At 41.6% G+C, this 23,970-nt stretch overlaps 1 protein-coding gene across 2 annotated transcripts in view; it reads left to right on the forward strand.

The window, feature by feature from the left end:
• ripor3 (RIPOR family member 3) overlaps window positions 1-23,970 on the forward strand; it is a 217,098-nt gene that overhangs the window by 151,027 nt on the left and 42,101 nt on the right. The window contains exons 10-13 of one of the 2 annotated variants that reach the window (XM_086005315.1): window positions 3,836-3,961; window positions 5,952-6,097; window positions 21,697-21,826; window positions 22,100-22,768. In XM_086005315.1, coding sequence (XP_085861441.1) covers window positions 3,836-3,961; window positions 5,952-6,097; window positions 21,697-21,826; window positions 22,100-22,768 — 1,071 coding nt within the window. The remainder of the gene's footprint in view (window positions 1-3,835; window positions 3,962-5,951; window positions 6,098-21,696; window positions 21,827-22,099; window positions 22,769-23,970) is intronic. The other variant, XM_086005316.1, reaches the window with a different exon arrangement.

Consider the following 23,970-nt stretch of genomic DNA (forward strand, 5'->3'; position numbering starts at 1 on the left):
ATATGCTTAGCATCCAGGACTTGGTGACAAATGTATAAATCATGTGCTCCCAGTCTTGAAGAGTGAACACTCTATGTTGTTTAGGCTTCTCCATGCAATTGCTCTGTAAATGAAGCTAGTTGGAGAACCCTTTCCTTACAGATGTGCTGAGAAAACCTGAGGCAGGTTTGTGTGACAAGGTTTTTTTAATGTAGTGCTGGCTTGGTGACCATTCATTCACAAGGAATTTATGAGCCAGCTGCAGCTGGAATTTTATACCAAGCTTAACTCGATACTAATGTTGGAAATTTCATTTGGTTGTCTGTAAAGGTTGAGGAAGGAGCCAAGCAACTTTCAAACAAACATGGACTTTGTGGTTTGTTTAGTTATTTTCAAATATGGTCAACAGAATCCAGGAGGTCTTGCTAACTGTTTTTTCAGCGATATTTAAAGAACTGTAGCTGTTTGAATCTTGAATTCTGCTTGAAGAAGAGGGAGTCGATAGTATATAGCTATTATATCACTGTCTGTTGTAAAATAAATTTGCTTGATAAATTAATCTTAAAATGAGATCAGAAGTTGACATGCTCTATCACTAATCAAGGATGAGAAAGAGATCCTATAGATAATTTCAGGCACTAAAAACAATTAATAGAAAAGGTTATCCTAGGGTATGCTACCAAAAGCTCACTGATATATCATGGCTAGTGTACACACTCAAAGGCACAGGGACTTGGGACTCCCGACAAGGTGATCCAAAAGACAGAGGCTGAAGAAATCTGGAGTGAATGGAGTTACACAAAGATCCAGAGGCAGACATTTGAAAATGGACTAGGTTGCAATCCTTACAACATTCTATCCCTTCAGCTGGGGTTAAAGAAGCCATTCAGTGTCAGTGTCAGTTTCATTGTTTATTATCGAGACCTGAAGAGCAAAACAGCTGGCTGTTTTTTTCCACCAACTCCTATTCGTCAAAGAACAGGCTGATCTAGCAACCAATCTAAAGGAAGAAAACCTACTTTACTTATCTAGCAGTAAGATCCAAGATTTGATGTATGTGACTGTTACTAGGTCACAATGGACACAAGGCTGCAGCTGGGGGGAAATGAACTGATGCTCAGGCACACTGGGAACAACAAATCATGTGTCCAACTGATGCTGGCAACATCATGTGTTGATCATGTGACACTCAAGGACCAATAGGAAGAGGGACAGATTCTTGTTGTGTATGAAGAATGTAAAATGAAGACGCTACAAGGACATGATGATTTGACATAGCACAGAAGCCAGGTTATCTAGCAAAACAGAAATTTTAATTCAAATGATTCCTTCATCTCTGTTTATTCTACCATTCCTTATTTGTTTACCCAGAGAAGCATGTGTTGTGTGCCAGCAGTATTGGAGGCTTGCCTACAGCGCTCTGACACTGTAGAGCCTGGGTCAGTTAGCAGGGGGTGTACAAAAGTGTTGGAACAATATGAGTAAAGAGGACTCCATCTCCTTGAATTCATAAGTATGTGGAGGAGGTGGAATTTCGCACTATTCAGCATTCATACCAAAGCAGTTAAGCAAGAACATGTCAACCCACGTATGATTTCAGATTGAATTGAATATTTTTTGATTAAAGAATCCCAAGTATAATACTTTACTTAAAATGAAGGAAACTAACAAACCTCTCTTGTTTATTTTGTGTTTCTGTTCAGGCCTCTTTGTAGCTCAGTTCTTATTTAAGATGATGTAATAGAATTTTGGCCCTAATTTTCTTCCTCCTGAAGTGATCCTCGTTGGGATATAATTCCACAGGTGCTAGGCACCCTCCGACACTTCACCCAACTGACCGAAGTGTGTCATCATCTGACATGCACGCACTAAGAGATATTAGATAATGATCAGGAATGGGGACCTGGTTCATTTTCTGTTGGTTGATCCAGGTGTACTGAGGCTAATTATAAGACCTCTATCAGTTCCCTGGCTGACATCAGCTAATTTAGTGCAGACTGGAGAATCAAACCTAGACTTTCCTAGGTCACCACACTTTAGGAAGGATGTGAAAGCCATTGAGAGGGTACAGAGGAGATTTACCAGAATGGTTCCGGGGATGGGGGATCTTAGCTACAAGGACAGGTTGGAGAAGTTGGATTTGTTTTCATTAGAGCAAAGGAGGTTGAGGGGTGATTTGATAGAGGTGTACACGATTATGACGGGTTGGGATAGGCTAGACGGGGAAAGGCTGTTCCTACTAGTTGATGATACGAGTCTAGGGGACACAGATTTAAGGTTTTGGGCAAGAGATACAGGGGGGATGTGAGGAAAAACTTTAACGCAGCGAGTGGTGAGGACCTGGAATTCACTGCCGATGGAAGTGGTGGAAGCGGAGACACTCAATGGGCTCGATTTTCCAAGCCCCGAGGAGGCGGGAGTGGTGGGAAAATTGCAGAATCGGGGGGGGGGGGGCAGGAACCCAACCCGCCCCCGTGCCAATGTCCCAGGAGGCGGGTACCCGACCTGTGCTGGGAGCCGCCTCCCCGAGGCGGGAAGGGGATTAGTGCCAATTAACTGCCTGTTAACAGGTAGTTTTTTGCCTAATCCCTATTTTTAAGCCCTGAAGTGTGGGCTGTCCGACGGCTCCGAACCACGCCAAGTTAGCGAGGCGGACGGTTGGTCTGCAGGGGTTGGAGGGGTCGAGATGTCCGTTGTGCAGGTGAGTGATGGGTGCATGTGTGCAGAGGTAAGTGTGTGAGGTAAGTGTAAAGTGTTTTACAGGAAACTCTTTTTTATCCGGCACCAACGGGACCGGCGTGGTGGCGGTTGATCAAAAAGTCCGGATTACAGAGAGGTATACTTACCAAGGTACGAGAGCCCCGTACATGACCACAGGTGCAGGAACCCCGGTTACACGGCCACAGATCCAAGAACCCCAGTTACACGGCCACTAATATATAGTAAAACTTACCTGAACCTACTCCTGAATTTTGCCGGTTAAAAGAGAGTTTCCTGTAGTAAGTTTTACTTACCTTTACTTTCTCCTGCAGGCTTCCTTCCTTCAGTTCTCAGGAGTCCCTCAGCTCGCCGGCACAGAAAGCAGAATGGCCGCTGAATTGTCAAAAGCTGCAGCCTCTGCTTTCTGGTCTGGCGAGCTCTCTAAGTCTGAGTAGAAGGACTCAAGTTAGAAGACAGATTGTCAGTGTTTGACAGCTTCACAGAGCTGTCAAACGCTGATTTTTCATCTGTCAAAAGCTCGATGAAATGTCAATCGCTGACATCACCAGTAACCAGGTGTCCCTTAAGTCCAGCGGGCTCAGCAGGCCAATTAACAAGGTCCATCAAGGGAAAATAGCGTGGGTAGGCCACAAGTCGATGGAGGTGGGACTACAACCCAAAAAGTGGGAGTCCCGCCTCCAAAAGCTCCCCATTGACAAAATGGAGCCCAATGTTTTCAAGGGGAGACTGGATAGGCACTTGAGGGAAATAAACTTTCAGGGCTACAGGGATAGAGCAGAGGAATGAGACTGACTGGATTGCTCTACAGAGAGCCAGCACGGACTCGATGGGCTGAGTGGCCTTCTTCCGTGCCATATGATTCTATGACTAGTCTGGGTAGCTGAGCTACGTACTGGATATACTTGCTAAGCCATTGGGGAGCCTGTTCTAGAATTTCTGTCCTGTAATGTGTTAATTGCAATGCTTTTCTATTTAAATTGGTTTTATAACCTCATATAAACAACATATACCTACCCAACATTACTCGTTGCACAGAGTTATAATCAAACTTCTCGTTGGGTTTTGAAGTGAAAACTCTGTGCCTCACTGTAAGGTCGTTCTCTGAAAAAAAACGACCCTCTTGATTTTTACACAGGTATTGATTAGATATGGTCGACAGAGGTGGAAGTTAAAAGGAAAGATTGATGCTGATGACAGACAAACATGGGATGAAGAAGAGATGGCCTTCCTTCCTCACATTAATGAAGACATTGAAATAAAGGTGCTTATTTGTAAACTTACAGAAGAATGCATTTTTTTGGTAAATTTTTATTAAAATGTGTATCGAGTATCAGCATTAAGTATTCCTAGGTAAGACATAGCATGGACCAGATACAGATAAAGCTCCTGCTGTTTCCACCAATGAATTGCCTTAACCCCTGCCAGATTACACCTGTGAGAATTTATTACATTTCTCTCACCACTCATTCCTGCAATCTCTCGAAGGCCAATTTTCAGCAGTTAAGTAATTGATCACACGTAATCTATTGGAGAAATCCTGAGTGTAGTGAAAGGTGCCTCTAATGGGAGGAAAGAGAATCTGGAGGGGCACTTATGATTATATTTTATGCTGTGGACCTACGTTAATTAGAAACTGGGTTGAGATTGCCCAAGTAAGAGAGCCCTTACATCCCATTAGTCTACCTTTTTAACCAAATGTAAAACCAAATAAAAAACTTTAATAATTTGTTTCTTTCAGAAACTTTTCAAAAGCACAAGGTTAGGTTTATCTGTCCCTAGAAAACAACTAACCTTTTGGCAACTGGACAAGTGTTTAGTTTTCCAGTAATTGCACCCAAATGACAAAATGTTATGGTGCAATAAAACAGGCCAAATTATCTGCCAAACAGCAGATAGTTCCTTATAATTCTGGAACTGTACACCGTATCACATAAACACGGTGCACTGAACGAGGCAACAGGATTAGATACCATAAAATAAACATCTCGACATACATGAAGTTGAATGAGGATACAATATATTAATAGAGCATTGTGATCATTAACCATGTTTTTGATTTAGACAGTGAGGCCTTTGTTACAGTGTGATTTTAGAAATGATTACCTGTGAAAACAACCTGAAGTAATTAGCAATGACTAATAAGTAATGATGTTGCTGAAGGGACTACTGACCACAATATTGCATTTAGATGAACATGTGTCACTATTAACAAACAACTCCTTGTGCACAGATGTTCTGTGCTGTGGCAAGTAATCCCAGTGCCCAATTTAGTGTCTGGCTGTTTTACATGATGTTGGTTAATCTCCAATAATTGGTAATACCATAATGAACATAGATGTCTTGTTAAGGCTGTGCCTTCTGTTGCCAAGGCCCTAAGCTCTGGAATTCCCTGCCTAAACATCTCCACCTCACTACTTCCCTTTCTTCCTTTAAGACGCTCCTTAAAACCTACCTCTTTGACCAAACTTTAGGTCACCTGCCCTAATTTTTCCTTATGTGGCTCGGTGTCAAATTTTTTGTCTTATAATACTCCTGTGAAGCGCCTTGGGACATTTTACTATGTTAAAGGCGCTATATACAGTAAATACAACGTTGTTGTTGTAGTAATGTGCATGTGACATCTAGGTAGACAAGAACTTGTCTGGGCCATCTGTATAACTGCTTTGGTCTTGACGTTAGGATTTACAATTTGGTATATGCACTGGATAATCAAATCAGAATCGGGAATTTTACAGATTAGTCATAAGGTTATGAAGTAAAATGGGCAATAAACCAGGTAAGACACAAACAGGAGAGTCTCATAAACAATTCACGTTACATCAACTACACCCCCTCTATCCGACAGTTTAGATGTCACAGGTGTCTCCATATAAGCAGGAGCATAGTTCCGAGAATTAACTATGTTATCAGTTGCGGTCCTCTCTGTATTTCCAATTATTTGTTGCTGCTCTGTTTCATTTCTTCTGATATTTGCTTATTATACTTGGTCTTCACTTGCATCTCTAAATACTGTTCAGAAGAGCCATAAATCTTAACTAAGAATTGCAAAATTGGACTGAGTGTACTCCCTTCTGAATATGGGCTTATACATTTATATACAAGGAAACAGGTTCACAACTTTTGCCAGTCCTAATAAGTTGTATGTAAATTAGAACAATTCTTTGAATATTGTAAACTTACATTTCTGATTCATACAAATGTATCTAGAGAGTTGTGGAAAAGGTTACTTGAACAGAATTTTTTCTCCGTAGGTAGCTGAGATGAAGGGGCTGATGACTGTTTTGGTTGGAACAGTGACTTGTGAAAGTGCGGATTTCTTCACTGCACAACCTCAGATAATGATTGTGGATATTACTGACCTAGGCACTATTAAACTTCAGCTGGAAGTCACGTGGAAGTAAGTATTGATGTAATACATCCAAAGGGAATGTTTTTCTTCAATATACCAGGTTACAGTTTAGATACAGAATGCTAAGTTACAGATAAACTTTTAAATGTGACCAGTGAAGCCTAATTTGCCCCCTCTTGGCATTCTTATCTTAGCAATAGTGTCTACCCTTCTCTTATGGAATTGCATTCAAAAGCGTTATTGGACCAGAAGTTCTTTCCAAAGGTGAGTTGGATGGTTTCACCTTTAATGGATATCCTGCCAAGGAACCTGAGCTGAGAGCAGACAGCAATACGACATATCAGATCAGTGGTCTTGAGTCTCAAACATTCTGAGGACTTGTACTATTTACCACTACACCATGAAAGCATTAGCAGCCCAGTGTCATTGCTGTTTATTCCTTTTACAAACAGGAAAATCCTATTTGCAAACAAACTGTTTCACTAAATGCTGATTTAAGCGCATTAACATACAGGTTTCAGGTTGTGGGTTGGAATCAATACTTACTATGTTGAAAGTTACAACTGAAATCTTTCAAATAATTCCTTCTATATGTTGTAGGAAAAGCAACTGACTATATAAATAAATATATAAATGCATGCACACACGCAAAGCCACATCTCAATATGGTTAAATGGTTCTGTCATTTACACATTTTAAGTAATAAAGTTTGAAACATGAAGTGGAATTTGTGTACAGTATTTCATGCAGGAGCATAAACATATGTACACAAATTAGGAAAAGTAGCAGGGATTTTGCATCATTCATGAATGTATATCATGCCAATCATCAATCATCTATATACAAATATTGTAATATGTAAATTGACCTAGTACATTACAGGTTGAGCGTCCAAAATCCGGCAACCTCGGGACCGAGGCCAAGCCAGTTTTCGTATTTTTCCGGACTTCGGAATGTGTTTCTGATGCCCGAAGTCTGGAAATATCGCAACCTGGGCTCGGGCGTTTCTGGACTTCGGACATCAGAAACATGTTCCGAGTCCGGAAATGCCTGGGCCGCTCCGCGTAGCGCTGACGTGTTTCTCCGCCCCTCCCCTTCTGTTAAAGGGGAGGGACGCTGTGAGCTCTGCAGAGCAGCCGATGGCCCACACTAGGCCACCATGGCGGCGTGGTGCCGTGGCCGCAGCCTGGCAGAAACACTTAGTGGAGCTGTGCAGATTAAGGAGGATAAAACACAACACTAAAGTTTTATTGCATCACTCGCATTTTTCATAGGATTTTTCAAAAAAAGACAACAAAAGTTAATGGCTTTTTGAAGTACAGGTTGCGCATCCAAAATCCGGAGTACCGGATTCTGGAACATTTTACGGATTTCGGACGACCCTGCCACCAATCGTCCCAGAGTCCGGATTCCAGAAGTCCAGATTTTGGATGCTCAACCTGTACTATTTTATGTAAGAAGTCACACAACACCAGGTTATAGTCCAACAGCTTTATTTGAAATCACAAGCTTTTGGAGCGCTGCTCCTTCTTCAGGTGTGTGACTTCTTACATTTGTCCACCCCAGTCCAACTCCGGCATCTCCACACCATGTACTATTTTAGACCACTTCAAATTGATGTGCAGAATGTGAAAGGACATGTCATCTCCATCACAGTTAATATTTAGAAAAAATCTTTCTCTATAACTCCAAATATAAAACTAAATCAGTAGTTGTGCTCCTGTCCAAGTAAATATTCTACATCAACTAAGACAGTGTCCCTAGTAGTGTGCATCAGGTGATATCACACTAAATAAACCTGACTAACATTTCCCTTCTGTCAGAGTATTAAAAAGAGTATTGCAATGCATCAGTGAATTACCAACCTTATCCCCAGAATCATTACAGCAATCATTTACTTGATATACTTCAGCACAGCAAACACGGATGTAAAATGCCTTATAAACGATATGGACAAAATATTGGTTTTACCAGACTCAATGAATGCTTCTTACTCATTAGAGGCTGACCATACAGACAACAATAATTGCATTCAATATTGCTTAATTTCAGCCAGTCTTTACTCTTTTTCTTGTAATACTACAATGTTATGTTTCCATCGGATTGTTCTCATACACATAGATTATCAGATTATGCTTAGTGAACATAGGAGAAATCTAACATCTAAAATATCACATGTAACCTTACATCATTACTCAAGAACTGATGATTACATTACCTTAGTAATTGCATGGCTAGGTTGCATTGTCCATCAGTTCTCATCATTGGCCCCCTGGGTAATTGTGATTTGGGCAGCCTGCTTAAAAACCTGACTGGTCTAAAACCAGATGGCCGATAACCCTACATGCTATAAATTCAAGTGATACTACTGAGAGTGGGCTTGAGGTGTAGTGTGCTTTTGTACAATGGAATGTGGCGTGAAGTTCTAGGACAGAGATTTACTTCCACAATTCTCAGTGTGTTGAGTAACTGATCTCACATAGTCTATTGGAAAAATGCTGAGTGGGATAAAAGGCATCTCTCAGGGGAGGGAAGAGAATATGGAAGGGCAAGAAAACCCACACAGCTTTCATACATCCCTTAGTGACTGGCTCCAGAGTGGAATTGGCAGAGGCTTGACTACTGGTTGGCTGCCTAGCCTTCCAGTCAGGGAGTATGTTTAGGAAAGGGGGGAGGCATGAAGTAAAAGAGGGAAAGAAAACATAAATAAATATATTCTTAAAAAGATACAAAACCCAGTAATATCAATTAAACTGCATTAGCTCTATACATACAATAGGATTTGTGAACGGCTAAAATCATGACACATATGGCTTGCAGATGAAACCATTGCTCTCTGCTGGGAGTTAAACCTGTGTAACCTATGTGGAATGATTGTTTTAATACTGAGAGTCCAGGTCATTCCCTGCATGTTTGTTTAGGCGTCCCCTAAAACTGAATCATTCCAGTGGGAGTTGGGTTTTAGTCTGTAGCCAATATCAACTAATTTGAAGCAGAACTGTACTCCTGTTCAAATTCTGGAAGCAAAATCCTTTATGTTTGACGTCTCAACAGTACCTGAAATTTTGAGAGTCCATTTGCACCATATGTTAGAAAAAGAGTTGCTTACTTTTTTGATTGGCCTTTTTTATTTTTGGTCCTCCTGCACCATATAACATTACCTAGTCCTGAAGACAGAGAGTAACGTGCTCCCAGGCCTCTGCCAGTGTTACTATTAAGATGGTTGCTAGGAGATGCATGATAGCATTCCAGAGTGATTTATCTGCAAGCTTTTCCTGTGTGAAACAGCCAACTCATTATTCTGTACAAGCCCAAAATACTGCGGATGCTGGAAATCAGCATTTTCTGTCTGTGCTCTGAACCTTCCCTCCAATAGCACAGTCGAAATCAGGAACTCACTAAATTGCGTTTGTTGTATTGGGCCAGTATTTACCATATAGTCTACAAATGTTAGCATCTAGAAAATGTTGTTCTCAACTGGAGTTTGTTTTCTGAAAGAGACTTAATTTTCACGTTGACTCCTGTCAACCCGATCCTCGAGTGCATTGACTTTAAAATTGTCATTCTCATTTTTAAATCCCTCCACAGCCTTGCTGCTCTCTACCTATGCAACCTTCTACATCCCAACACACCCTCTCCACTCTACTAATTCTAATGCACAACTTTCCCCCTCCTAAGAGCCTTTATCCATCACACCCCTGCACTCCTCTCCCCTCGCACCCCAGTAAAGCATCCTGGGACATTTTATTATGTTAAATGGGCTATAAAAGTAAATTGTCGCTATTATCAGTCTTCTCTGCATTTGGGGAAATGTCTAGCTTTTCTGTAACAGTTTACAGCTAGGGAATGGTATTTGGTCACTGTATTTAGAAACATTGCACACAAATAAAAATATTTAAACTGAGGTTGGATGTTTGCAACAAAATACCAACTAATGTCAGAGACTGTACAGCGATTGTTATTAGGGTTCCTGCGTTCTAAAAAATTATCAAAAATCATGAAAAGTTGCTGATAAATTTTTAGACTTTAGATTCTGATCCATCTTTTAAAGTTCCCCGAATTATAACTGTACTAATCCAGAACAGTCTAGAATACTAAGCAATCTAACCAAGAATTTACACACAAAATGGTGACAATAATGTGGTCAGCATTTAAATGCTGGAAGAAAGAAGTTGCAGTCCCCTGGCACCAGCTGTTCTTTACTGGTTAATCAAAGCTTTGTGCTTGGGTCAAAATGAATCAGACCTAATTTTTTTCTCTTTTAAAAACACCTCCTCAAAATATATCGACCAATCATGCACTTCCCCTAATTTGTAGCCCTCTAATACTGGTGTCTGACCCTTCCCTTTTCTCCGATGTGAAGCACATTGCAACAGTAACTACATTAACGGTGTTATATAAATGCAATTTGTTGTTAAGTATTCAATGTAGAGTTAAAAGAAAATCCTCTACTAGCTGATCACATACATCATCACATACAGTACATGATTTTACCAAGACTTTTACAGCAGGACGATAAACACATTGCCGGGAGAAATAGTGGCTCCGATATTTAGGGGGAGGCAGTCAGGGAGCTGGGAGGGTGGGCAGATTGAGAGGATGTCCGGCAGGTGGGTGTAAAGTCCGCGCCTCAATAATACACGGACTTCAGGAGAACAGTTTAACAGGTACTTTACTGAACAAGAGGCAGCTTGAAACTGAAACTACAGAAGCCTGCTAGGGCCTTTTATACAGGGGTGGTCACTGCCGGTACTGCAGTCTAAGACCAGTTATTCCCTTAAAGGGACATACACAACAATTCCTCCCCTTTTAGATAAACAGTACATAACATTAATTTAACAACTAAATAATAACTAATTACAATTACAATTTCCTCAGTAATATATACATCAACTGGAATAGTCATTTATAAGTTCAGTCTTTGAGGAGGCTTCCTGATCCGGACTGGATAGCGCCTTTCTCGAGTATCCTGTTCTGGCGGTGGAGTCAATTCTGGCTCATTGTCATTGGTTGGTTCGTCAGCTTCCAATACCCCTGCTTCTGAGGTAGACGCAATCTGTACTTCGGGCTCATTACCAGGTGCACATGCTTGTGGTACAGGTTTGGCTTGTTCCTGTGACTCTAGAATCTGGTCAGCATGGCATCTCACGATGCTCTCTCCAACGTCCACTGTGTACATTAGTGGTCCCTGCTGTGTGCATATTGTGCCTGGCTGCCATTTTTCTGTTCGGTAGTCGCGGGCCAAGACTGGTTGCCCTATCTTGAAGCTCCTGGTTGGCTTCTCATTTATGTGCTGGAACTGCTTATCCTCAACATCTCGTCTTATGTTTGGTTTGAGCAAATCCAAGCGACATCTTAGTCTCCGGTTGAAAAACAGTACGGCTGGAGTTTGGTTGGTTACTGCATGTGTCGCATTCCGGTAAGCAAACAGGAAGTTATCCACCTTGTGTTGCTGTGGTATGTCGTCATTATACATTGCCTTTATGGCCTTTTTAAAGGCCTGAACAAACCTCTCAGCCAATCCATTTGTGGCTGGATGATATGGGGCAGATGTGTAATGTTTCACCCCATTATTCTTCAGGAACCTCCGGAAATCCTCAGACACAAACTGTGGGCCATTGTCGGAACAGATCTGTTCTGGCAACTCATTCCTGGCGAAGATGGTCCTTAGGACTGCAATAGTTTTCTCCGTGGTGGTGGAGGACATTTTAATGACTTCTGGCCATTTCGAATGGGCGTCCACAGCGATTAGAAACATTGAGTCCATAAATGGACCAGCGAAATCAATGTGTACCCATTGCCATGGAGATGAGGGCCACTCCCATGGATGTAGCGGGGCCTGAGGTGGAGCGTTTTGGACCTTCTGGCATCCTGTGCATCTCTTGGTCATATCCTCGATTTCTTTATCGATTCCCGGCCACCACACAAACGCCCTGGCGAGGCTCTTCATTTTTACCCCTCCCAGATGACCCTCATGAAGCTCATTGAGTACTCTATCTCTCAACTTGGGTGGAATTACCACTCGGGATCCACACATCAAGGTTCCCCGGCACACTGACCGGGGGGGGGGGTGGGCCTGGAGACCGGGGGGGGGCGGGCCTGGAGACCGGGGGGACGGGTGCATCAGATCATGGTGGGGGGCCTGGAGACAGGGTTGGGGGGGGGGGGGGGGGGGCGGTGGCATCAGATCGTGGGGGGCTACCTGGAGGTCGGGGAGGGGGGCATCGGATCACGGGGAGGGAGGCCGATTATGGTAAGTTAGTTTTGGGGACCAGGGCGGAAGCACTCCTCCTGGCCCACAAGCAGTGCTGGAAAGGCAATTACCTGCTGAATCCAGCCCTTCACGCCACCCTTCAGCTGCTGAGCCCTGGGAAATCTAAAAGCCGTTAAATCTAAAGGTTGCTAAAATCTGAGGCACACAACCTCATTAACATATTTAAATTACTGACTTACCTCCCGAGAGCAGGTTACTCGATCCTCCCAACCCACCCCGGTTAAACTGGAAGGAGGCACGTTCGCAACGGGTTGGGGTCAGATTTCAGATTTTTAAGAATTTAACCCCTCTCTGCCAGTCCTGGGGGGTTAAAAATCCCCTCCCCCAGGGAGACTTAGAACTGTAACAATACTTTTTACTATGAGATATGTCTAAGAGTGGCATTGAGGAAGAGTTCATAGAGTGTATTAGGGACGGGTTCCTTGAGCAGTATGTAACTGAACCAACCAGGGGGCAGGCAATCTTAGATCTGGTCCTTGTAATGAGACAGGATTAATAAAAAATGTCCTAGTAAAGGATCCCCTTGGAATGAGTGACCATAATATGGTTGAATTCCAAATTCAGTTTGAGGATGAGAGAGTTGGATCTCAAACCAGCGTACTAAGCTTAAATAAAGGAGACTATGAAGGTATGAGAGTAGAATTGACTAAAGTGGACTGGGAAAACAGATTAAAGTGTAAGACGGTACAAGAGCAGTGGTCTACATTCAAGGAGATATTTCACATCTTTCAAGATATATTCCACTGAGGAAAAAGGGGAGTAAAAGAAAAGACAGCCATCCGTGGCTTAGTAAAGTAATAAAGGATAGTATTCGACTGAAAACAAGGGCATATAAATTAGCCAAATCTAGTGGGAGGATAGAAGATTGGGAAGCATTTAAAAGCCAGCAAACAATAACTAAAAGATTAATTAAGAAAGGGAAGATAGATTATGAAAATAAACTAGCAAAAAATATAAAAACAGATAGCAAGAGTTTCTACAGCTATATAAAAAGAAAAAGGGTGGCTAAAGTGAACGTTGGTCCCTTAGAGGATGGGACTGGGAAACTAGTGGTGGGGAACATGGAGATGGCAAAGACACTGAACAAATATTTTGTATCAGTCTTTACAGTGGAGGACACTAAAAATATCCCAACACTGGACAAACAGGGGGCAATGGGGGGGGGGGGGGGGGAGGAGCTAAACACGATTAAAATCACTAAGGAGATGGTAATGGTACCCAGTAAAATAATGGGACTTAAGGCGGATAAATCCCCCGGACCTGATGGCCTACATCCTAGGGTCTTGAGAGAGTGGCAGTAGGGATTGTGGATGCATTGGTGATCATTTTCCAGAACTCCCTGGACTCAGGAAAGGTCCCAGCAGATTGGAAAACTGCTAATGTAACACCCTTATTTAAGAAGGGAAGTAGACAAAAAGCTGGAAACTATAGACCAGTTAGCCTAACACCTGTGGTTGGCAAAATGGTGGAGTCCATTATTAAGGAAAGAGTAACAGAGCATTTGGATAAACATAATTTAATAGGACAGAGTCAGCATGGTTTTACGAAGGGGAAGTCATGTTTGACAAATTTGCTCGAATTCTTTGAGGATGTAACATACAGGGTGGATAAAGGGGAACCAGTGGATGTAGTGTATTTGGACTTCCAAAAGGCATTTGACAAGGTTCCACACAAAAGATTACTGATCAAGATAAGAAATCACAGGATTGGGGGTAATATACTGGCATGGGTGGAAGATTGGCTATCTAACAGAAAACAAAGAGTTGGGATAAATGGTTCATTCTCAGGCTGGCAATCAGTAAATAGTGGTGTTCCGCAGGGGTCAGTGCTGGGACCCCAACTCTTTACAATCTATATTAACGATTTGGAGGAAGGGACCGAGTGCAACATATCCAAGTTTGCAGACGATACAAAGATGGGAGGGAAAGCAATGAGTGAGGAGGACATAAAAAACCTGCAAAAGGACATAGACAGGCTAAGTGAGTGGGCAGAGATTTGGCAGATGCAATATAATGTTGGAAAGTGTGAGGTTATGCACTTTGGCAGAAAAAATCAAAGAGCAAGTTATTATCTAAATGGAGAGAAACTGCAAAGTGTTACAGTACAAAGGGATCTGGGGGTCCTGGTGCATGAAACACAAAAAGTTAGTATGCAGGTACAGCAGGTGATCAGGAAGGCCAATGGAATCTTGGCTTTTATTGCAAGGGGGATGGAGTATAAAAACAGGGAAGTTTTGCTGCAGTTATACAGGGTATTGGTGAGGCCACACCTGGAATACTGCATGCAGTTTTGGTTTCCATATTTAAGAAAAGATATACTTGCTCTCGAGGCGGTTCAGAGAAGGTTCACTCGGTTGATTCCAGAGATGAGGGGGTTGACGCATGAGGAAAGGTTGAGTAGGTTGGGCCTCTACTCATTGGAGTTCAGAAGAATGAGAGGCGATCTTATCGAAACATATAAGATTGTGAGGGGGCTTGATCGGGTGGATGCGGTGAGGATGTTTCCACTGATGGGTGAGATTAGAACTAGGGGGCATAATCTTAGAATAAGGGGCTGCCCTTTCAGAACTGAGATGAGGAGAAACTTCTTCACTCAGAGGGTAGTAAATCTATGGAATTTGCTACCCCAGAGAGCTGTGGAAGCTGCAACATTAAATAAATTTAAAATGGAGAGAGACAGTTTCCTAGCAGATAAGGGAATAAGGGGTTACGGGGAGAGGGCAGGGAAGTGGACGTGAGTCTAGATTCAGATCAGCCATGATCCTATTGAATGGCGGAGCAGGCCCGAGGGGCCGTATGGCCTACTCCTGCTCCTATTTCTTATGTTCTTATGTTTCCTTTGGTTGACCTAAACTAGACCTAAATCCATTAGAAGTCAGACTGAACTAGCATTGCTTTTAACTTATTTCTGCTTTGCAACACTGTATTCAGTCCTGTGTAAGTACAAACCACACTGCAACTAGCAATACGCCTTTATATCTCAAAATCTTTTCATGTGCAATGTAAAAATACCCCTTTTCCTAAATCTGATACAGCGGCTCAGACTGAGGAGTTTCAGATCAATATTGCCACCTTAAGGTAATGTCCTGTTACAACAGCATCTCAAGCACAAGGTTTGTTGAATAGAAGTTACATTTTAAGCAGTATCATCACCTAGTAGTGCATCTAAAAAAATAATCTATGTTGCAAAAACATCACTGAGACATGCTACTCTTCCAAGTTTTGCTTTACTAAAATGGCACCGATTATCTTTTAACTGGAGTCAACTTAGCATAGTTTGGTAAATCAGCACTGTGCTGGTTATGAATTAATCGTGCTGGGGATGTGGTGAGCTGCGATGGCAGGCATTTGGAGATTTCCCCCCCCCCCCTTGGTCTGAGTTCCAATCAGAAGGTTGAATGGAGGATGAACATTTTCTGTGCATCCAATCAGAAAATTGGTAGGAATTGGTTAGGAGGTAGGAGACAAAGAGTAGAGGATAATTGTTGTGTACTCCAATTGGCAGGATGTGACTAGTGGTGTCCCCCAGGGATCTATACTAGAGCCTCAGCTTTTCACTATATAATTATATAAATGACTTCGGTGAAGGAATAGAGAGCTGTATATCCAAGTTTGCTGATGACACCAAGTTAGGTGGCACAGTAAGTAGTGTAGATGGGAGCAGAAAGTTGCAAAGGAAGATTGATAAATTAGGTAAGTGGGCAAAACTGTGGCAGATGGAGTTCAATGTGGACCAGTGTGAGATCATCCACTTTGGACCTAAGAAAGATAAATCAGAGTCTGCTCCAAATGGCGAGGATTTGGAATGAATACCCCTCCTTTACAAATTTCACGTTAACCATTGGATATCTAAGGCGAGAAATTCGGTATCGCCCCATTTGGGGCACTAACTTTTAAAAGCTGGAAAAATTAGCGCCAGGCGCTAATCATTCTCAGCTTTTGGTAAATTCAGTGTTAGTTCTCCAGGAAGGAAGTGGAACACTAAACCAAGCAGGGGAGCGGTAGAGGTGCAGCACTGCACAATGACCACTGCAGCGCTGCCGGGATCTGAGGGCTCCTTCCCTCCCTTAAAGGAAAGGGCCATTGCTGCAGGCTCAGCATTCGAACGATCTCCCTCGTCGCCGACGGCTGCCGGGATCCTTGACAATCAACTCCAAGCACTCTAACAGAGTCCAGGGCTGCCCACTCGCGCCATTTAAACATTTTCAAAATGCACCCGAAAAGGAAGGAAACACATTTCTACCGAAGACCAGCGGCCTTACCTTTAATTAGTGCTCCCGAAGCGCCCGGCCTCCTGAACAACACCTCCTGCAGCTGTCGGTGTTATCGGCTGGCGATGCTGCAGCCAGCGGAACCGAATTTCGGGTCCGGGGTGCTGCACAGCCGGATGATGTCACGCTCTCCGGGCACAGGAGAGCGTGGCGCTAGGGGTTACCGCTGCCGCAAACCGCAAGGTGATTTTCGCGGGTGGCAGTGCTATAGCTGCGCCCGAGCGGTAAGTCATTAACGACCCGTTATTGCCCCCCCGGAGGCGCTAACCAACCAAATTTCTCCTCCCTAGTCTATCAGAACGATGGACATAATAGCACTGGTGCATTTTGGGAATTTGCTACTTAATTGAGCACAGGGATCTGGGAAATACATCAAAACTAAAATTCCAAGGATCTAACAAGTGCACTGACTCCCAAACAAAAACACTGATGAAGAAATTTCAAACACACAAAATCAACTGTATAGAATTCTTAGGAAGATTGTATTCCATTTTTGCTGAGGAAAAATATTGCTTATTTCTTTGAGAAGTGCTTCATCTCAAGTTCTTTATGAAGAATTTAAAGGGACTTGTCTGACTGGCTTATTTGATTATCCCTTGTTAACCCTTTGAAATCTCTCTCCAAACTCTTATTTGACTGTTCAATATCTCACCTATACAGCTAGCTTTTTGTAAATAATTCTATTTGAGAATAATCCTGTTTTAAGAGTTTAGCCTGTTACTGTCCTAATGTTTCCTTCTTTAGCTCGTTGTCAATTTTTTTTGTCTAATTATGCTCCTGTGAACCACTTTGGAATGTTTTACTATGTTAAAAGTGCTATATAAATGCAAGCTGTTGTTGTTGTGAGCTTAATGATTTTGTTTTTAATGTTTTTCTAGGTTAGAAACTTTATTTTTATTACTCTCTCCTAAAGTGACTGAAAAAGTTGAGTCAAAAGTATTCACAGGCTTATGCTAGGTGCAAAATATACACACACGCACAAACATGCACAAATACAATATGCCACGACATTGCTCAAGAGTAGTCTCGGTGTGAAGCATGGTTGTGATGTTTAACTGTTAACTTGGCCTGTCCCTTTAAAGCCATTACACTAAATAGGTAAATCAAGGTAACGAGATTGTCGTAAATAGCTGAGGTAATTTAAATGGAAATTACAACAGATGGTAAATTTTAGGGTTCAAGTCAATGACGGGCTATCTTTGACTTTTATTTTAAGTTAACTTTGCATCTCTATAAAGGTTTGACATTTTGAAGTGCGATTCTAATTGGCATAAAACTATTTTTTATTTATGCAGTGGGGATATATTAAATAAACTAATCAAACTCAAAGAGGATAAAACCCCTGGTCTGGATGGATTGTATCCACGCATTTTAAAAGAATCTAGGGAAGAGATAGCAGAGGCATTACTACACATACCGTATTTAATAATTTGTTAGAAAAAGTTGTAGTACCAGAGGACTGGCAGATAGCTAACGTAATACCTATATTTAAGAAGGGGGATAGAACATGTCCAGGGAATTATAGATCAGTCAGCTTAACATTGGTGGTAGGAAAAATAATGGAATCCCTACTAAAGGAGAAAATAGAAGAACATCTAGAAACCAAAAACATAGTAATGAATAGTCAGCATGGATTTCAAAAGGGAAAGTCTTGCTTGACCAACCTCATTGAATTTTTTGAAGAGAGAGTAGACAATGGTAATGCAGTAGATGGGATAAGTAGCAGAATGGATAGCTAACTGGCTTCAAGACAGAAAGCAGAGAGTAGGGGTAAAAAGTAGCTATTCACAGTGGCAGAAGGTGGGTAGTGGTGTTCCACAAGGATCAGTGCTGGGACCACTGTTGTTCACAATTTATATTAATGATTTAGACTTCGGAATCAAAAACACAATTTCTAAATTTGCGGATGACACCAAAATTTTTTTTTTGGGGGGGGGGTGGGGTTGGTGTGGTGAAGATAGACAATACTGAGGACTGTAACAAATTACAGGAGGACATTCATAAAATTGCAGAATGGGCATATAATTGGCAAATGAAGTTCAACAGATAAATATGAGGTATTACATTTTGGTAGGAAGAATAGGGAGGTCACTTATTAATTGGAGGGTGCGAGTCTAGGTGGGGTAGAGGAACAAAGGGATCTCGGAGTACAAATACACAAATCACAAAGTTGCGACAAAGGTTAGCAAGGCCATAAAAAAAAAAGCAAACCAAGCACTCGGGTTTATTTCTAGAGGTATAGAATTGAAAAGTAGGGAAGTTATGTTAAACCTGTATCGAACCTTGGTTAGACCACATATAGAGTACAGCGTACAGTTCGGGTCACCATATTATAAAAAGGATATAGAGGCACTGGAGAGGGTGCAGAGAAGATTTACAAGGATGATACCAGAAATGCAAGGGTGTACATATCAGGAAAGGATGAACAGGCTGGGTCTCTTTTCTCAAAAAAAGGCCGAGGGGTGACCTAATAGAGGTCTTTAAAATTCTGAAAAGTTTTGAGAGTGGATACAGAGAGAATGTTTCTACTTGTGGGGAAGAGCATAACTAGAGGCCATCAATATAAGATAGTCACCAAGAAATCCAATAGGGAATTCAGAAGAAACTTCTTTACCCAAAGAGTGGTGAGAATGTGGAACTCGCAACGACGGAATGGTTGAAGCGAAAAGTATAGATGCATTTAAGGGGAGGCTAGACAAGCATATGAGGAAGAATATGTTGTTAGATTTAGATGAGGAAAGCCGGGAGGAGGCTCGAGTGGAGCATAAACGCTGGCATGGACTGGTTGGGCCGAATGGCCTGTTTCTGTGCCGTATATCCTATGTAATCTCCTGTAATGTTCCTCATGGTGAATCAGGGGATGCGCTATTTTATAGCGATAGGCTGTTAGCAGAAATTGAGATGGGGAATGTATTACAGGAACTAAGTATAACACTTACAGGAAGTACGCGCTAAATGCAAGATGCCTTATTTTAGTTATTCCCTCAAAGTCTATTCACAGGGAAACACATTGCCCCATTGGGCATGTAGCCCACTCCTAGGCCTCTATCAATGTTGTTCTTCAGACAGCTACTGTGAGATGTGCAAGAAAGGCCCAAGTTGAATTGCTCTCTATGTCCCCTTTCCTGTTAGATCTGCTCAGTTCCCCACCCCCCTCCAATAGACAGGCTTTAAATGGGAACTAACTGTGCTAGGGACATGTTCAATATTGACTTAACCTCAATGCGGAGCTGATTACTGATGGATTCAACAAATCAAAAATAAATCTTTAATGGGGTCCATAAAGTTACTTTCTCAGGAAAGTTATAAACAATTCTATCATTTTTGTCATCCTAACTAATAATCAGTCTGAGGCAGCAGAATCAGTTGAGAAGCTGTTCTACAAAATCTCATACTTTTGTGGTGTCACCTTTTTATTTTCATGTATGCTTAGGTTTGGGAATACAGTTAAGATCTTATATTGTTTGCCATACGGAACAGCCCTTAGAAAGAATATAAGGTAATGTACTGTTACATTGTTATATAGTATCACATCGTTAAATGGAGCTACTTTGGTATGGAACTACTTTGGTATGGTGTAGTTATATTGCTATGTGGCACACTATGCACGGGCAGTGCACAGTGCAGCGTCGGACACCTTGTATCACTCCGCACCATGCGACAGCACTGTAACAAAGCAAGAAATACAGCTGCCACCAGGATTGCAAAGAGCTTGTTTGCTGAACAAGGAATCCCGGAAAAGGTAATCTGTGACAATGGAACCCAGTTCACATCGAGTGAATTCAGAGCTCTGGCAGAAAAGTATGGGTTCAAAATAGTAACCTCATCCCCACATTTCCCAAGGGGACACGGGTTCATCGAAAGACAGATCCAGACTGTCAAGAGAACTCTCATCAAAAGCAGTGAGATGGGGGAAGACCAAGACCTTGCCCTCCTATCACTCAGATCAACACCACTGAAAGCAGCCATGAAATCACCTGCGGAATTGCTGAATGGGAGGAAGTTTAAGACTACCCTACCAGCAAAAATACATCCTCCCCGGGACCAGAAGGACTTCAGACAGAAGCTGGCAGAAGCACAAGTCGTAGGGAGCAAACATTACGATAAACATGCAAAGACGCTACCAGAATTGCTGAATGGACAATCAGTGCATGTGCAAGACCCGGTGTTGAAAACCTGGAATCCAGCCAAGGTCATTGGAAAAGCTGATACTCCAAGATCCTACTTCGTAGAGACTGAACCTGGTAACCAATACAGACGGAACAGACTCCACATCAGACCTTCACCTGAACTGGATAAGCAGCAGACAACATCAGCAACATTGACAACACCAACTACCACAAGCAGTACAACACCAGAAACAAGCGCTACAAATCAAACAACCACGAGCATGCACATTCCAACTCCAAAGGCGACAGCAACAACGACGAGAGCGGAACACACCAAAACACCGCAGAGCGGAATGGTCACCACCAAATCCACAAGATGGAGGGACAACATCCAACCACCTGAGCGATACGCGAATAAAAAAAAAACTCACGATTCTTTGTAGTTGATAATAGTTTAGATATAATATGTTAATTTAAATTGTTAAATTTCATGTTTTAGTTTTTTGAGAAAGAGGGATGTTACATTGTTATAGTATCACATCGTTAAATGGAACTACTTTGGTATGGAACTACTTTGGTATGGTGTAGTTATATTGCTATGTGGCACACTGTGCAGTGCACAGTGCAGCGTCGGACATCTTGTATCACTCCGCACCATGCGGCAGCACTGTAACAAAGCAAGGAATACAGCTAAGTAAAAAGCACTAACTAAAATGAACTAAGTGTCTGTAATATATATAGTATAAGAACACAAGGAGACACAACATGTACGGTGTTTATATTTGTGAACCAAATGTTGTCAGAAAACTGAAATTCTTTAATGAAACTCATCGCACATTTTATAGATTATATAAATGGACTTATGTGCAGTAGAAAGACAATTTGACCAAATGGAACATTTTGCTTTCAGGAATATCATACAGACATCTAAATTGAGGTTTTCTTGTTTCAATCCCTGCTTTTAATTTCTCTTCTACCCTTTACTTTGTCACAGTCCATTTGATACTGATGAGGTATCAATAACCTCTGGGTCAGTCAGCAAATTCTCTTTGCCAAGTAGGAAAAGCTCTGTGTATAACTGGACACCTCCCAGCACCCCCAGCTTCAGGGACAAGTACTTCTCTGTGAGTATCTCAACGCGGATGTTTCATATTGCAATGCACTTCTATAACTTTTGGCAGTCAAGGATAATAAATTAAAGTTAATCCTAACAGGAAATAATTGCCAGGTGTTGACTCGTAAATGTAGTCTTGTATTGAAGTGCCTCGTATAAAATAGCATAAATTGCAAGAGAGAATATCTGGTAACTGTATATACCTCAATAAGTTAATTTGATTATATCTTTATACTTTCATTATGAATGGACATACTAATCCTGTTTTCTATTCTGTTGCAAGCAGCACATTGGACAAGAGGATGCACTGCCTTTATTATATCATGAGACAAAAGGAACTTTTACCATTAATCACTTAGGAAATGGATACCACACGACACATTTGTCATCTGTGCCTGAGAATGAGAAATTTTACAATTATGCAAATATAGACAAACAAGGAAGAAGTCCCTGTACTGATAATGCATTCGATATCCAAGAGTCATGCAGGGAATTATCCCATAGCTTGCAGGGCGGTCTCCCTGCAGAAAGGACTGTGCAATCACCACACGTACAACCAAGATATCCAGATCAAAGAGAATTTCAAAGTGATTCAATACAAGCCAGACAATTTCAAAGTTGTTCAGTGCTGGCGGAATCTGCTTTGCACGTGGGACCACACCGGAGGTTTCAGCAGCCTACTGGGAAGCCTGCTGGATGGGACTCAACTGGCCACATCAGGAGCACAGATCTTACAAAACCATTAAGTCCACATAGAACTTTGACAGCATCCAGTACACGAATAAATAGCACCTCAATGTCTTCTGGGAAGACTACGAGGACAGATTTCATTTCAGTAAATATAGGAACCATACTGCAAGAAATATTGATTATTCTGAGAACTGATCAAAGTAACTATAAGGAACTACAAAGTCTAGAGCAGCAGGTTCTGCACTTCGGAGATATTCTGAAGGTATGGTAATTGCGTTTCTTCAACAAGTATCTTAATGTTTAAATTCCAAAGTTGAAGCTCGTACTTTAATATATTTCAGGGAAAATACAGGTTGCAAAATATAATTTTAATGTCCAATAAAAAAAAATTAGTGCCCTTTTAATGTAAACATTAAATAGCCCATAAAATGGTTTTGGACTCAAAAGTTCTGAGTTAGGCATCCATGTGATCTCAAAAGATTATTGAAGGTGCCTTTTATAAACTGTATTTGTGTCCAAAAATTTGGGGTGAGAGCAGAACCAGATTCAGAAACAAATCACTCAAATCGGGCCAATCTGAAGACATCTCGCAGTGAGGAAGTGACTGCTGTCTGTGGCTGAGAACATACCTGTCTGTCAGTCAGGGGCATCTAATCCCTGGGAGTCTAATTGTGGAGTATGGACAAAAGGCCAGTTTTGTGGCCGAGTGGAGAGGGAGGGAATGCACTTGCTTTCCTTGGTGATTTGATGTCCTTGGAGATTTGATGTCCTTGGAATGATTTATGTGTCAATGTTTCTTGATAGTCAGTGGAGGCCTGTGCTTTAGTCTGTGGAACTGGGCTCAGTTTCAACTGTGCGAATGTCCAAATTATACAGACTAAAGTTGAAACCGGGTTAATGTCCTTCTAAAGCATATTGCAGTAAGAAGTATGATTGCATTTTCTAGCAATGATATTTTATCGCAGTAAATATTATTGCATTCTCTGGGCGTCAAAAGTTCTCCTGGCTGTAAAAAAAAGTTTTATTCTAATGAAGCTAGCAGTGAAACAGTATAAAATACATGACTTAATATTAAACAGAAATTATGAATAAAACATTTGTTTAACTGTCATCCTTTCCCTTGAGTGTTTTTTTCCTCCCTCAGTCCTTTATAATCATCAGGATTTTGTGACTAAACTCTGGTAGATCTGTCTGTGTATCCTGCTGTTCTCTCAGTTGATAATTCTTTAATCATTTATGGCAGTTCCCAAGCTCAAATCTGTTGAATGGGATTTTACCTTGGGTTACAGGAGGCTAGGCCATTTGTTTTACAGATTGATTGCATTTGTTTTACTCTGAGCAAAGAGAGTGTATCAGAGAGAGAGATAGTTATTTTTAACATTTAATATTTTGAGGAAAAATAGGTCATCTAACTTCACTATGGTTAAACTCATTTTTTTTAAAGTCAGATCTGCTTTTGATTTA

This window comes from Somniosus microcephalus, chromosome 13 (assembly GCF_052327205.1).
Source record: "Somniosus microcephalus isolate GS21.2 chromosome 13, FLI_Smic_1.0, whole genome shotgun sequence".
Lineage (NCBI taxonomy): Eukaryota > Metazoa > Chordata > Chondrichthyes > Squaliformes > Somniosidae > Somniosus > Somniosus microcephalus.